At 51.9% G+C, this 15,593-nt stretch overlaps 1 protein-coding gene across 9 annotated transcripts in view; it reads left to right on the top strand.

Annotated features, from left to right (window-relative positions):
* TMEM63B (transmembrane protein 63B) overlaps window positions 1-15,593 on the top strand; it is a 47,978-nt gene that overhangs the window by 19,783 nt on the left and 12,602 nt on the right. For 4 of the 9 annotated variants that reach the window (XM_030498799.1, XM_030498796.1, XM_030498797.1 and 1 more), the window contains 4 exons: window positions 9,053-9,251; window positions 9,884-9,963; window positions 11,782-11,820; window positions 15,380-15,470. In XM_030498799.1, coding sequence (XP_030354659.1) covers window positions 9,075-9,251; window positions 9,884-9,963; window positions 11,782-11,820; window positions 15,380-15,470 — 387 coding nt within the window. In that variant the 5' untranslated portion in view covers window positions 9,053-9,074. Of the gene's footprint in view, window positions 1-142; window positions 3,809-9,052; window positions 9,252-9,883; window positions 9,964-11,781; window positions 11,821-15,379; window positions 15,471-15,593 lie in introns of those variants that run through there. The other 5 variants (XM_030498795.1, XM_030498793.1, XM_030498801.1 and 2 more) reach the window with 5 other exon arrangements.

A 15,593-nucleotide genomic window follows, 5' to 3' on the forward strand; every position in this document is an offset into this window, starting at 1 on the left:
TGTGCAAAATGGGCAAGATGGCATTTAGTCACTTCAGAAACTGAAGGGAACATGGAAAATTTCAGAGTAAATAAAGGATTGACAAGGTCTCCTTGGTCCATGTTTCAACCAAGCCAGATGTCATGCACCTAAACAATTCTCCTTAACAGTGCTGGAAAGTTGAAGTGGTATTTGTAGAGTAAAGATCCTGTATGAATAGACACTGTCACCTAAAAAATGAAGTATGGGAGAGCCAGCCTGGGGTGAGCCCACAGGTATTTTGTGAGGAAGGTGCAGACCATGTGCAGGTAGCATAAGCACTGGTAATAGACATGCAGGAGATAGCCAAGAAGGCAACCCTTGAGGATCAGCCCATGTGCTACTGGGGTCCACAGACCAGAAGGTGAAAACCACTGGTGTTGAGAGGTGGTAGAGTCTCCATCCTTGGGTTTAGTAAATGTCCATTGGGAATTGGTGGAGTTGCTGCTGCTGGGGTGTTGGGTGGTAGGTGAGGAAGCCCTGTTTTCTGGGACTTACTCCCAACCAGGGCTTGGTTGCCATATGGCCAGTGCTCTGCAGAATATATAGTGTGAAGTCCAGCGCCTCATCAGTCTCGCCACTCAACCTATTTATGTTGTGTTTGCTGTATCACTACCAGCATATGCCTACAGGAAACACGGGAAGCCAAACAGAAAGTGGTATTTCTTTATAAAGTACAAGCTGGCAGGCAAACTTGATTTCTTTCCAATAGATTTACAGCCCAGGAGCTTGCAGGGAAAGTGACAGATATATTTGGAACCAAGGTGTTTGATTCAGTGAGTCATGAAATCTAACACTCAAAATTTTAACGCAAATCGGGTTGGCTGTGACGCGGCCATGCAGACTGAGAGCTGATTGATGTGGAGAACTGATGGATAGGTTTGGGCTGCCTCTTGATGGCAGAGGGGGAGATGGGCCATTGTTGTGGACTAGGGTGAGACACATGAACAGGACCATGGGGGTGTCCATGTGGCTTTGAGACTCCATAGTGTTTGTCAGGAGGCAAAGAAGATGGGGTTGGTGCCAGGTGCTGTAGCTCTGTTAGTTCCTTGTAGCCAGATGGAGGCGGTTGGGCTGTCATCTTGGTAGCAGAGCTGCAGCATGGTGTTACACTGTTCCATACCAAACCTCCCTGGGGGGGAAGGGGACGGAGACACCAGCAGCCCTTCCCTGACAGCCAGACAGGGACAGACACCCCTTGCCCAGGAGCACTTAGTCCAAAGGGATGTGAAAACTGAGGCAGGAGGGCAACAAGGTGCGACGTGGGAGCAAAACACAGAGCCAGAGCGACGAAAGAGTCTTCTAGGCTGAGGGCAGATTAGCCAGCAGAGATGAACCAGGATGAACTGTAGCATACTAGGGTTTCAAGCTGTGGTACAGCCCCTCTTGGCATGGAACGTTATGTTCAGGGCACCATATGACTTGAAAGCGCTACCAGCAGGTTGGAGGGAGTTGCTGTAGAAGAGGCATAAAAAAGACCAGGCTGTCTGGAGCTAAAGCCATATCGCTTGGTAAGGCTGACAGTTTCCGGTGGGTGATGGCAGCATATGAAGGGTTTTGCTGATGTTCAAAGGCAAGGTTGTGTGACTGACTATCCTGGGGGATCTTGAAAGGGTCAGAGGCATGAAATGGACAGGTTCCCTGACCTTCACAGAAGATAGCGCCCAAAACGTCTTCCCCTTATTGAAAATCATGAATCGGAAAATAACCTCAAAGAAAGAAGTGAGATGTGGCCTGGTCAAAGGAGGACTGTCAAGGTAAAATTGTGGCAATAAAATGGCTTGGTTTCACCTCAAACTTGAACATTTCCCTGATGCTGAGATTATCCAGGTTGTGGAGTGGTTTTTCCCCAGGGAAGGGCATCTTTCAAACAACCCCGTTCCAAGTCTTTGAAACGAAGGAGCAGCCCAGTACCAAGCCCCAAGAAGTAAGTAGGGATCTCCAAAGCATCAGTGTCCCTTCAAGATCATCCTCTCGCAGGTTCAGGACAGAGTTCCTGGAGGAGTTCCCCTCCTCCTTTCAGGCGGGGAAGCAAGCCATGCTTCCTTCCTGTTTGCTCATTAAGTTTTCTCTGTAGGCCTCAGTCGCCTTTAGGGGAACATCCAACTCGGGTTTCTCATAGATCCAAAGGCTCCCTGCTGTTGCAGTCTATCCCTGTAGTTACAGTTCCATTACAGTTCCATCCCTGCCAGGCACTTGTGTGGTTGGCTGTGCCTCCAGCTGTGCTGGGAGCAGGACCAGCGGGATGGACACAGCCAGCAGTACACAAGCTGCTGCAAAGCAGTGCTCTGAGCAGCATGGGGCCAGGGGCTGGCGCTGACAGTGACAGTACCTGCCAACCCAGGGGCTGGGAGCTCATACACACAAAAAAAGGTGTGCTGCCCTTTGCTGGCAGATATTTGAGGCCTGATGCAAAGCCAGCTGGAAGGACTTCGGACCCAGGGCAAGAGTGCACTTCATTTTTGCTTTGAAGAAGCCGAGCCTGCCAGATCAAAGCTTTGGAGGCCTGGTGTGTGCCTGGCTAGCTCATACAGATGATGAAGCATGCAGGGAGCTTTGTACGTTGACTGAAGGAGATGGAGAGGAGGCAGAGAGATGCAGGGCTTTGGCAGGTCCTCCTCCTTCCTGGTGATACAGGACTGATCTCTATTGTATGCTTGTCAGTGCTTTGCCCAGGCTTGTTTGAAATGCATTGGTAGCACATTTGCTTCTTGATGCTTTCTCCCTTGGCCTGCAGATCATGTTCCTCCTTGATGCACCCGGCGTGTCAGCACTTCTCCAGCCTTCAGCTGCCTGAAAACCCTATGCCAGGTCTGAAGCATGGTGCAGGGCAGCTTTCCCACCGCTTAGTCTGCAGCAAGAGTGTTTTTTACCCATTTCTTTTGCTGCTGTACTCTGGGAAAGGCTTTCAGCTAATTTGCTGGCCCCTTCTTCCTGTCTCTCCTGAGGCTTTTCCCTGCTTTGCTCTCCAAGGGTCAGTCTGCTTTTCCTGTGGTCTGTTCATGGCTGCAGGCGGTTGGCACAGAGCTCTGCTGGGCTTCACTGGCGAGGTGTAGGTAACCTAGGTGGCTGTTTAGGGGTTGAAAAGGTTTCCTCAACTTTGGGTTGCTGGCTGCTGCATGAAAGTTCCCAATGCCCAGTGCAGGCAGGTCTGTGCTGCGCTGGCAGAGGGTGACACGTCCTCCGGGCTCAGGTCCCTGGCATTATAGCATAGATCACCTATGGTGCTTGGGAGACCAAGGGCACCTCGGAGGGGCAGGTCCACAAGGTACAGGCCATGCAACCAGCAAGCACCCTCTGGGGCCAGGAACCAAAACACACCTCACCTCCCTGAACACTGAATCCTAGAGATTTAGCACATTTGGGGTTGGTTTTGTTTTGTTGGTTTTATTTAATCTGGAAACCTTTTGTTTTGTAATCCCAAGCCTGCTGCTATCCAGGCAGGTATCCTGCCTGTCTCTGTGCCTCCGGTCTGTTGTGTGGCTGTCACCTTTCCATAAAGGAATGTATCTGTACCAGAGCACAATCTCTCTGTTCTAATTACAGATGGGTTATTAACATTTACTGGTGAGAAAACAAATGAACATAGCTTGTGTGCTGACATCATGCTTCCTGCAAGTGCAGGCACATGCTTTATTGATTTATATTTTTCTGCAGGCATTTCTCAGGTCACCTCCTCATGTCTGGCTGACATCAGTGGTGTGGCTGGAAGAACGCAGCTAGACACTTGCCTGTGTCAGTGCATCTGTCTGCCTGTAAGCCGGCTGTACAGCTTCTGCATCATTCCTGCGTGAGTCCCAGCAGAATGCTTTCTCTTTTTTCTTTCCCCCGGTGTCAGGGTTTTGGCAGAGGATGCGAACACTGGGCATGAGGGGCAAAGACTCCAGGATGAGCTGGTGAGAATGGGAAATGCTGCATTTGGAGGGGCCTGCAGTGCTATTTTTATTGTGCGCCCAAGCTATGCTGTGCCATGGCAGAGTTCAGAGTGGGCAAGGCAGCCTCCTCAGTGGGTGCCTCCTGGTACTCTGCCCTGCAGAAGCCCCTCAGGCCTCTGCTGGGTGTTATCCCCTTCCCAGACTGGAGGATGACTCTGTGAGCATCCTGATGCACACCCTGCAGACTGACACACAGCCAGGGAAGGGCCAAGGCATGTCCTCCTAGCCTTCCCAGCCTCATGCCTCTGCCTTCCCTCTTTCCCTTTGCAATGGACAGATGGGAGCTTGCAGGCTTGCTTGGCTTTCACATGGGTGCTCATCCAAGAGGAAAACCCAGCAAGCTGTGGTGAGCTGCAGGCCAAGGACAAAGGCAAGGAGGAAGAGAGCCCCTGCCCTGCCAAGCCCTCAAGAGCAGCAGTTCCCAGCACTGCATTTATACAGGGCTTAGGGGGTGGGAGCTGATACCCTGCAGCACCCAGTGGAATATGCTTTAGGAACTTCAGCTAGGAAGCAGGATGCCTCTGCTCCTGACATGGAAACATGGGGCAGCATGGACACGCTGGTCCTGCTGGGTGTGTGGGGCAGAGATCAGGCTTCTCTGGGGATGGGGAAGCAAGGGGACTGCCATTCCTCCCTCCCCCCTTCCCGCTGCTTATAGAGAAGGGGATGGAGTCCAGAACTGCTGAATAAGAGCCGAAAATGCCTTTTGGCAGGTCCAGCTATGCTGTCTTTGCAGTTTTGAGGAAGTTGGCATTAAATGCACAGAGTGCAGGAGGGGAAGGCTCTGGGGCTTGCACGGGACCTGGTTTGATGTCCTGCTCTTACTGCCTCCTTGGACCCCCTGCATGCTGTGGTGGAAAGCTGTGTTAATGGTCAGGAAAGGGCTTGGGCACCATGGGCTGGTTCCCATCACCCCATCCACTGCAACAGCTTCCCACCAATTCCCTGAGCCTTGGCTCTTGATGCTTGTACTGATGTTAGCATCTCAGCCCAGGCAGAGCCAAGCTCCCCCTGTCCTACAGCACACCAGGGGAAGGAGGGACCAGGAAAGGCACCTTTTAACCCCATCCCAGTACAGCACAGCCCATGTGGTCACAGAGGCTCTCTTACCCACAGTGGCAGCATGGGTGTAAGGAGGCACGCAGGGTCCTTCCCCAGAGGTAGGCAGTGGGATCTGAACAGAAAGCTTTGGAAAACCATCTCTGCCTTGGGAGAGACAGGGCATCAGGTGTGTATTTGCAGAGTGGGGCAGTTGTTGCTGGAGAAGTCCTCCCTCCTCTGCTTCCAGAGGGGAATTCCTGTTATAACTGGTAAGTATGCTGCTGCACCACAAGGCTGTGCTTGCTGTGAACACTGACTTTCCTCCCTGCCTGTGCTTTGTTTAAAACACTGCACCCAACGTCAGCTGCCTCCAGGACCACCCCTGCACCTTGCAGCACCGGACAGGTTGCAACATGCCCTGCGTGGTTGAGGGTGGGGACAGAGGGTCCCCTGGAGCAGCCATCCAAGACCAAGGTGCAAACCAAGCATGAGGACAGAGGTATTGCTGGGTCCATGGGTTGCTCTGTGCCTGGCAAAACTAGCCAGCCTCGTGCTCAGCCGATAGGTTCCTGAGAAAGGGCTTTGGTGGAAGGTTATCAGGTAAGCATTGTTGTTTGAGCCTGCGGAGGTGGTCACCAAGCTTTTTCTTAGTTGCCAGATTTGTATTCTAACCCCAGAAGGAGCTGGGCATGTTGCTGGGTCTGATCTGAAGTGGTGTGATGGCAGGTTGCCTCTACCCTGCTGCTAGGTGTGCCTATGGCTGGGGAAGCTGGAAGGGCAGAAGTGCCCCAGACATCCCTGCAAGCTTTCCCAGCCCTCCCGCACCCCTGAAGCGCTTCTGTCTCCATGGGGAGCCCCTTCTTGTGCTTACCAGCCAGGTGGGAGCTTGCATACCAAAGCATGGTGCTGACTGCTGCTGTGCCACCTGGCTGGGCTGATGAAAAGGCAGTGTAGGCCTTGCGCATATGCCCCAGCTTTTCCATTACTGGGTGTTCTGGTTGGGTTACTGGAGAAGCTAAGAAAGCTTATCTCCAGTCCCTTCCAGTCCATCATCTAGGCTTCAGGAAAAAAACTACATCTCTGGGACCTGTCTCTGTGAAATGTGGCTTAAATTACCCATAGGCTTGCAAAGTTTGTCTTGAACATACAATGGTTGGTATGAATAATGATTATGGTAGGCTCATGGGCAATGTGAGCATGTGAGCCTCATTTCTTTTAGAAAGACTACCAGAAAATGGGGCTATAAAACATGCAGGAATGAGGTAAAACAGTTTGGTCTCTGCAGAAGAAAATCATACCTTCCTGATCTGTTGCAAGCCTTTCAGTACGTCAGTAAAATAGTAGGTAGTATTCAGGCAGCTTGTGTAACTTGCTTGGATATTCAGAAAACTTCTGAAATCCCTCACAAAAAACTGTTAAGAAAACTGTCCACTGGAGGAGATGTCAAGTCATGGATCAGAAACTGGCTAAGGGTCTGCCAACAAAGCCTAGGAGTGAAGGAGCAATTTCAGTGTGACAAGAGCACAGGGATGAGGTTCTTGGTTCTTAATGATCCGAAAAGATAATGTGCAGCAAGGTGCCTAAAATCTGCCGATACCCTGGGGTGGTTGAGGTTTGTCAAGATGAAGTGACACCATGTGAAGCAGTGTGAGGCAATGAGAAAGTGGATTCTGAGAGGCGTGCAGCCAGGTGTATTGGAAGGAATGGTTTGTTCTGGGGCATGGCTGGCTTCTAAATTACTGTGGCTACCCAGGGCAGCAGCATTACAGGCTGGTTGGAGATACTTTTCCTCAATGTGCAGAGGTGCCACTGGAGAAGTTAATCATGCTCAGCTGCACAAGGAGTAGCATAAGGAGAGATGCTGAGAGCATCAGGATGCTGTTCTGGCAGTCAAGGTCATTTTCCTACTCAGGATACTGTATGCGGTTCTGATCACCTTTCCATAGGGTCAAAAGAGAGGATATATTTGGGGTGTGTGGTGAGAGTGGTTAGAGCTGGAAGAGACCGTGTGTCATGGGAAAGAGAAGAAATAGTAGTGAGCTTAGGTCTAGAAAAAGCAAAGGCTTTTATTCTTTGACTTCTCTCATAATGCAAGGAGAACTGAAGGCTGGGCAGTTGCAGTAGGATCATAGTCTTTTATTCAATATCTGGAACTCATTGCTGCAAGATACCATTTACAACCTAAAAGCTTGCAAGATTCCCGAAAAGAGGAATGAGAGGTAATTTCTCTTTGCAGTGAGTCTATTTAGGCTGGCACTTTGGAAGTAAAACCAGAGGGATATAAGCATTCATGCTCCAAAGCATGTGACTTTCCTTTGGTGAGTTTCATCCCATCATTTCTTCCCATCCCTCCCCTGGAGCTTCCAAGTTTCTTGTTAATTCAGCCAGGGTGAATGATCCTGCCTGGCTTCCCAGTTGTTTCCCAACTGTGATCTCATGGCTTGGCTTTCTTCTCCTGCTTTTCTACTCCCTTTTTCTGCTCCCAGCAGCCCTGCTCACTCCAGCTCTGTACCTGTGACTATCTCTTTACAAGCTGATTGGTGGCTTTTCCAATTTGGTTGACCCCCCTTCAAAGCCTGTACCCAGCTGGGCCTTTGCTTGTTGTGGTGCCCTTCATCACTAGTGCTTCAGCTGGTTTGCACCTGTGCATCTGTACCAGCTGAGCTGGGAGGCATCACTTGGAAACTGAGCTTTCCAGGACACTGCAGTGAATGGTTTGGTGACCATTATCCAGCCAGCGCTGTGCTGTGATACTGATAAATCTCTGCAGCCAGGCAGGAAATGGCCAGGATGTACCCGTGAGCTCAAGGGAAGAGCCCTGTGCCCTCCCTGCCAATGTCACCATCCAACATGTAGCTACAAGGGCTGGTGGCAGGGGGCATCTCTGGGACATGTGTGAAGCCAGCACAGGGCAGTGGTGGTGGCTTTCTCGTGCTTCAGGCAAGTGATGGTTCTTTTGTCCAGCCCACAAAGATGGCATTTCTGGGCTTGGGTAAGCAGCACCTGAAGTGATGCTATGCCAACCAGCCTTTCTGCATGGTACACAGTAGTAGTGAAGGATTTGGGATGGTTGGTGGATGTTGGATAAAAGGAGCGGTTCAGAGATCAGCAGCCTGGGTAGATCTTCCCGTCTGTTACCACTTCTTCCTTCTGCAGCTGATGGGATTTTTCTCTTCCTGTTACACATAGTGGTTGTGGATTTGCTGTCAGTTTGTTATTTCTAGATCATCCCAGTGATGCTCAATTTTGATTTATCCATTGCTAGCATAGTCTTCTCTGTGTTTCCCGTGGAGCTGCTCTTCACAGGAGGAAGATCTCCCCATGTCCAAGCAGTGACACTGCAGTGGTGCTGACCCACACCCAGCTGCAGGTCTTGTAACAATCTGAGGTGCACCAAAATGAATAAATATTTGACAGGCTACGCCTCCTTCCCACCCTCTGTATGGTGGCATCTCAATGCATCCAAGTCAGAGGAAGGAAAGAAAACAAGCAGGGGGTGTAACCAGCCCCTGATGGGTGCCCTGGGACCTGGGGGCTGAGGCCTGCGATGAGCAGAGGGTGGTGATTCAGCCTAATAAAGTTAATGGCACACAGGCAGGCAAAGGAAATTGTGGGATCATGATGCAGCAACTGTCCCATAGCAGTTTGTTTCCATCATCCAGATGTGACTTCATCCCCTCACCACCCCACCCCTTTGTTCTTTTCTGTACCTGAATGTTCTCTCTGCTGAGGCGGAGGGGATGACACACCGTCTCCCAGGAAGAAGAGCAGTCCGTGAGAAAGAGATGCACCTGAAGGGCATGAAAGTTGGGGAACGAGGAAGGGAGCTTAGGAACTGTGGGTGGTGGGACCACAGCTGCTGAAATACCTGCTGAAATACCTTCCAGCACCTCCACATTCAGTAGGCTTCTCCAGATGACCTATCCCTGCACACTGGTTCCGCATGGAAATCCTGTAGTGCAGAGGAGCCTGAGGTAGCAGGCAAGGCTGGCGCCTAACTCCAGCAGGAGTTGTTCAGCTGCTGTGCTTCTAACCATGCCTTTCTCTCCGTTCCCCAGGGAAGACGATGAAGCTGTAGAGATGCTTCCCTACGTGATTGCCACGCTTGGCTCAGCGGGGGCCACCTGCAAAAGCTCCACATGCAACAACAGCACCAAGGACTACTGTTACAGTGCCCGCATCCGCAGCACTGTGCTGCAGGGGCTGCCCTTCGGAGGGGTGCCTACTGTCCTAGCCCTTGATTTTATGTGCTTTCTTGTAAGTCTACCTACTGTTGCTTCAGCACCTTCTCCCCTCATCATCCATGAAGGGAGGACTGTGGTTGGGTGGTTAGAATTGAAAGCCCCGAATGCCATCCTTTGCTTCTGGCTGACTTTATGGCCCTGATCATGTCCTTTACCTACTGTGATCTTAGCCAGTATTGACTTAACTCCAATACTACCACACTGAGCCCAAGCAAGGTGTTGCAAATTTTCCTAAGGACATGGGTCAGATTAGGTCAGTCCCGCATCCCAAAACTCCTGCTTATGGTGTCAGGTCCCTGCAGCTTTAGCCACCCAAAGGCTTTGCTTGTTCCTCCTTAGAAACTAACTGCAGGACCACAGATACTGTAGGGATAATCTCACCTCTTTGGGACCTTGGGGCCTTTTGATCCTGTGGCTGACTTAGCTACTGTGTGTTGTGCCCTGGACCTCTGCCTCCCACAGCCATACAGATAGTCTGATTTTAACAGCCCTGGGGAACTTGTACTGTCCCATGATCTCAGTGTGCTGTTAGCTAAGCAGTTCTGTCCCCTCCTACCCTGCCTGTTCCTGTGGCTCTGCACACAGAGGACAAGGACAGAGTTGGACAATGCCTCATCTCACAGCTCTTCCTTTGCTCTCTTCTAGGCACTGTTGTTTGTCTTTTCAATTTTGCGTAAAGTTGCTTGGGACTACGGACGCCTGGCCCTGGTGACTGATGCTGACAGGTAAGCATGGGAGAAGGGCATGAGTGGTACCCTTCTTTCTGTGGGGCAGAAGGGATAAATCCCCTTGCATGTGCTGAAGGCAGCTGGGGAGGAGAGGCAAGCATGCCAGTTGCATCCCCTGAGCTCCAGGACAGGAAAAATTCTCACTTGTTGGCTTTTTTGCTGCAGCATCCTTCTCCCAACACAGGGAGTGTCTATTGGCTCCATATAACTTATGGTCCTGACAGTGACAGAGGTGTGCAAGAGCCCTTACAAAGGAACAGCAGATGGAAGGAAGAGAGAGAGGAAAAAAGGTCACAGGAAGGGTGAGGGCTGCCACAGTGAAGGCTTTGTTAGGCCTCTGAAGGTATCTTTGGCTCTGCTGGATGCCGTTCTCATTAAGAGCACTTAAAAGTGGTAGGCTGCATTTCCAGGTGCAGTACTGCTGTGCTAATATGAGTTTAGTTTGCATTTTAAGTGCTGATGAGTCGGTCTGGATATGGATCCTTCCTACTCAATGCATTTGTGGGCTACAGCATCTGTTGGCAAAAGCCAGGGCCCTCTGGGGATGGCAGCTCCACAGCAGAGTGAGATGCTATGGTCGTTTTTGCTGGCACCAGCAGGAAGGACAGTGATTATTTTCTTTCACTGCAGACCAAGGAACTCTCCTGGATTAAGCCAGTAGGGTTGTGCAGGTAGTCCACCCCTCTCCAGGGGTGGTTTGCTGTGCCCGTGGTGCTTCGTCACATGCTAGAGGCAAAATGTGGCCTCTGAAGGCTGGCTGTGGTAGGTGATTCTTCCCTTTGAATCAGCTTCATGAGCTCGTTGCACTCAAAGGCTCAGATGGGGCTGAGCTCCAGCCTCTTTGGTTCGTTTGGTGATACAGATTCAAGCAAGCTGCTCTTTAGGCACTCCCTGCACAACAGTGTAAAGAGTATGAGTTGTTTTCTTCCAGCACCAAACCAGGAACTCTCCTGGTTTAAATAAGTGGTCCTGGATGGCATTAGATAAGCAGCTATGTCCTTGTGGCTCCTCGGCCTCTCCTTTCCTGGCCTGGCTGGGGGAATCAGCAGTGTAGGGACATTGGGGGGAAAAAGAGGAGAAGGTAATAGCTGTATGAGACTTCATGGGGGAGAGGGCAGCAACTCCTCAGGGTTAAGCTTTCTGGACCTACATGAAAGCTTAGGTCATGTAAGTGCTGACTGGTGGTCACATGGGCTGCACAGGTCTGGACTTAGGTGGTCTTTTTCTGATGCTTGAGGTGATGCTTGAGCACCTTGTGTGCAAGGGAGTGGGAGCAGTGGCTGCAGGCAGAGAGGGGTGCAAACTCTTTGGTGAGGGACAGCTGGTAAGCATATGGCTGTGGTAAGAGCTGTGGATCACCAGGATGAGGATCCCAGGAAGGACCTGCTGCTGCTTGACCCATGTGCAGGGTGGGATGAGCATTTTAGGAGGGTAGCATGCAAGTGTGTTGGCTGCCTGGCTGGGGAGGAGAGGCATGGAAGGGGAGCTTAGATGGCAGTTGGGCAGCCATGGCAGGCTGTCCTGCCTGGCCTTGTCCCTCAGGGACTCCCTGAGATGCCCGTCATGTGGAGCCAGGCCAGCTTCTCTTTAGCTGGCAGCAAAGCACTCTGCCCCCAGGCTGTTGGGGGCTCTGTGTTGTGAGCTGGGGTGATGCCAGGCTCTGGAAGGAAGGTCTTCTCCAGTCTAACCATCAGCAGCTTTCTCTTCCTCAGGAGTGTGTGGAGCCGTGCCGGGTGCGTAGCTCACTGTGACGGAGGAGACCCAGCACCTGCTCCCAGGGTTGTAACCTCTCCCTTTCTGTTTCTGTACCCCCAGGCGCCGACGCTGGCAGACGGAGCGAGAGGAGCGGGAATAGTATGTCGTTTTCTCAGGGTCTCGTTTCTTCTCTCTTGCTTTCTCTCTCTCTCTCTCTCTCTCTCTCTCTCTCGTTCTCTCTCCTGTTCTCTTGCAGTTTTCTCTCTTGCTTCTGAACTAATCTAAGTGGCTGGGAGTTTGGGCTTCGATTTGTGCCTTTTAGTGGATTCACACTCTTCTCTTTCCCTTCCTTTTGTGTCAGCCACTTCCACAGCTGGATGCACCCTGGTTTTCCCCTAGTAGTGTTTAAACACTCCACAAGGGCAGTAGTGCCAAGGAGCTCCCCGTCCCTGCCAGGATGGAGGTTGCCATATCACATATCCTGCTCTACCACCTCCAGCTACCCTGCCTTATGATGGAGAAAATAAACCTGATTGAGCCCACAGCACGTTTGGTCACCTCCTTTGCCTGGTCCTTCTTGTGCCAGGGTGCCATGAGCTCTGCTCCCGCACTGGCTGCAAGGGCAGATGGATGCACAGGGAGGAGCTGGCAGGCAGTTGCAAGACTTACAGCTTTTTTCTTTACCCCCTGAGGCTGCTGGGACCTGGGCAAGTGTTGGCCCTTGTCCCTTGCCACATAACCCCAGCTGGCAGCACACTTAGCAAGGCAGCACCTTTGTCCTTTCTCTCTCCCCCTGTAGAAGCAAACTTCTTGCCTCAGCACTGCTGAGAGCATCCTCCAGCTTCATGGCCTAGCGTTGCCCATTAAACCCTGCCATCTCTCCCTGCTCTTCCCTCTTTCTTGCTGCTTTTATGGCTAAGAGCATCCCCTGTGCCTTGCCAACTGGCTGGATGGTACACACCACAGAGCAGGCAGTCAGCTGGTGGTGCAGAGCCTGCGAGGTCACTCCAGCCAGGCTGACACGTCTAAGGCCAAGGCAGCAAGATGCAGCCTCACTTCTCATACTTCCAGCACTTGCAAAGCAGGGACCTGCCACTGCTATTGCCTTGAGAGGGTACAGGGATGCTCCTATTTTTGTAGCTGCTCCTTGCCCCCAAAAGAGCAGAGCAGTTGGAGTTATAGAGATGGTGGTACCTGTGGTACATGGCATAGAGGGGACCCCTTGCTCGTGTTTGAGTGCTTCACTAGTGGTTGTCTCTGCTACAGGTGTGTCTGGCAACTTTTCCCTGCTAACACCTTGCGGGGAGAGTAAGGCAGAGGTAGCAGAACCATCATGCTATGAGGCTTTTGGGGGGGGCACCTCAGTTATCCTCATGAGCGCTTGACTCTCTCCAGGAGGCCACTTTTTCCTGCTCCTGTTCTTCATCTGAACTTGCTGAAGCTCTTGCGCCTCCCCTGACCCCCAACAAACCTACTGCTTGAGCTGGGACAGTGTTGGTAGCCAGAAACTTCCAAAAGCCTGTGTTGCTCAGTGAGGAAACCTCATCCTGGCTGTGCTCCTCCAAGGCTCGTGGCACTTTGCCATCCCAGTTGTGCTCTATGCTGGGGCTCAGTGGTGAGTTAGGGGCACATGTATGCCACCTAGTGCTCCCAGCTCTTAAATGTGCAACATTGCTCTTGGTGCAAAAGGGTATGTTTGTCTGATGTGTCCCTTTGCCTGAGAACCTGCAAGTGCCCTTGTCCTGTCCCTTGCCAGGGGTTGTGGTAGCCATCAGCATTCTTAACCGATGATTCAGTGTACACCAGGAAGTCATGCCAACCTACCCACACCTCTGTGTGTAAGGGCAATGATCACAGAGCCCTGTGGGGCTTGCCACCTACACAGCCACCTCCTGCCTCACACCGCAGCAAGCCCTTTCCATGGCATGCCTGGCCTCCTGTCCCAGAGCCTGTGATTCCCTTGGCCTGCAGTGGTGCATGCCTTGGACCCTGTCCTTCTCCTTCCCTGGTGGGGCCAGCACCAAGCCTGGGGCAGCAGGTGGGATCCCACCTTTAATCTTCTCATGGCTTAGGGCAGCCTTGCTGCCATCCACTTGCTTTGTTAGTGCTTTGCTTGAAAAAGCCTCCAGCTAGGTGCAGGTGCTATTGGAGCTCCCTCTTCAGCTTCCCATCTTTGGCAAGGTTTGGCCTCTTCTGTCTTCTCAGCACTGCAGGTCCTCCTCATTATTGTCTCTGCATCCCTACAAATGGAGCTGAGTTAGCCTGGTCATCTCATAACATGGCACTCTTCTCAGTTCTTCCCTCCAGTGCTGCTTCTGCTCTGCCCTCTGCTTTTCCAGTACAAAGGGGCCAAAAGCACATCGTATCATCATGCTGAGCTCTCCTCAGAGCTGCAAACAGCAGAAACTTGCCCTCACTCCCTGCACCCAGCTGCAAGCCCTCTGGAATTTTAAAGGACTGAAGGGCTAAGAGCTTGGTCGAAGCTCATGCTGTCCCTCCAGCAGAGCAGGGTGTTGGGCTGCACAGTTGCAAGGCTGCACACCACTGTTGAATCTGCACTGCTGTAGTCCCATGACCTTCAGCTAATCTCCTTTCTCCATTACTTCCAGCTAGGGACTCAGCAGGTGCTGCTCTGCTCTGACAGAGGCTGTATGTCCCATCCTCTTTCCTTCATCAGGGTTGTGAGGGTCTTTTGCTTGTTCTCATTCCCATAGTGTCAGCCACCTTGTCTCTAGCACTTTCAGCTGCTTCTTTGGGTTCTTGTCCATCTGATCTTCTTTGAACCTGTATTGGTTACAGGGAGACCATGTTTTCATCTGGTTTTATCCTTTGCTTCTAGCCTTCAGATCAGCCATATCTCTTCTTGCACCTCCAAGGTCCCAACCTGCTGTTGTCATTTTGGAAGTGCTATTTAATTTAGGTCTCCTGATCATTTTCCTATCTCCTTTGTAGCTGCCCTCTACTTCCATTCATAGTGGGGGCTGTTGTCTGCCTTGGATGCTTTTGCTGCAGGTTCTTCATTCAAGACCCTGCCTGTGCCTGGGGTAAAGCAGTCTGTGATATTCACCTCTCTTACTTTCCTGTCCTTTCGCTTCTAGCTGTCTGCCCTGCTCATGCTGGAGGGATTTCCAGGCAGGAGGCTCAGCTGAGGCTGTGGAGCAGGTTGGGCTCCAGGCAGCACTCCTGCTGGGGCTCAGCTGTGTTCCTCTTCCTTCTGGGTTTCCCTGCACTGAAGGTGTGGAGAGCTGGTGTAGCAGGATAGAGCTCACCAGGCTCCCAACCTTCCTCTTCCCCAAGGTGGGCATGGAGCCGCTGCCAGCACCTGTCCAGAGCGCCAGGGCTGGAGGGGCTGCGGCTCCCTCTGGTTCCCACCTCCTCTCCTCTGTATAAACTCTGCACTTAACAGAGCTCGTCTCTCCTTCGTGGCAGGCGCTGCCAGGCCCTCCTTGCAAGGGCTGCTGAATAACGCAGGTGCCTCTCAGAAGGTGCTGAGCAAGTAGCATCCGCAGCCAAGCCTGTGGGTGTGCCAGGCTCAGGGTGCTGCCTGAGAAGGGGTCTCTGCTTACTGCTACCTCTGATCTCACCTCTCTCCATCTCAACCGGAGCAAACTGACCTGAATTAACCTCTGGGTCAATCTTCTGGGTGCTCTTGGTTCCTGGCCAGGCTGCCTCCTCACATCTCCTAACTTTCTCCCTCGCCTCCCGCTTGTCATTTTAGCGTAGCCTCCGCCCTGCATTCCGACAACCATGACCGCTACGAGCGCCTCACCTCCGTCTCCAGCTCTGTGGACTTCGATCAGAGGGACAATGTGAGTAGCAGCAAGAGTCAAACACCTTGCCTTCACGTGGCCTTCAGCTTGTCTGAACAAAGGGCTCTTCAGAAGAAACACGGTTTGCCTATCCCCAGGCCTTAAGTCCCACACCTTTTAGTG

This window comes from Strigops habroptila, chromosome 10, assembly GCF_004027225.2.
Source record: "Strigops habroptila isolate Jane chromosome 10, bStrHab1.2.pri, whole genome shotgun sequence".
In the NCBI taxonomy this organism is placed as follows: Eukaryota; Metazoa; Chordata; class Aves; order Psittaciformes; family Psittacidae; genus Strigops; species Strigops habroptila.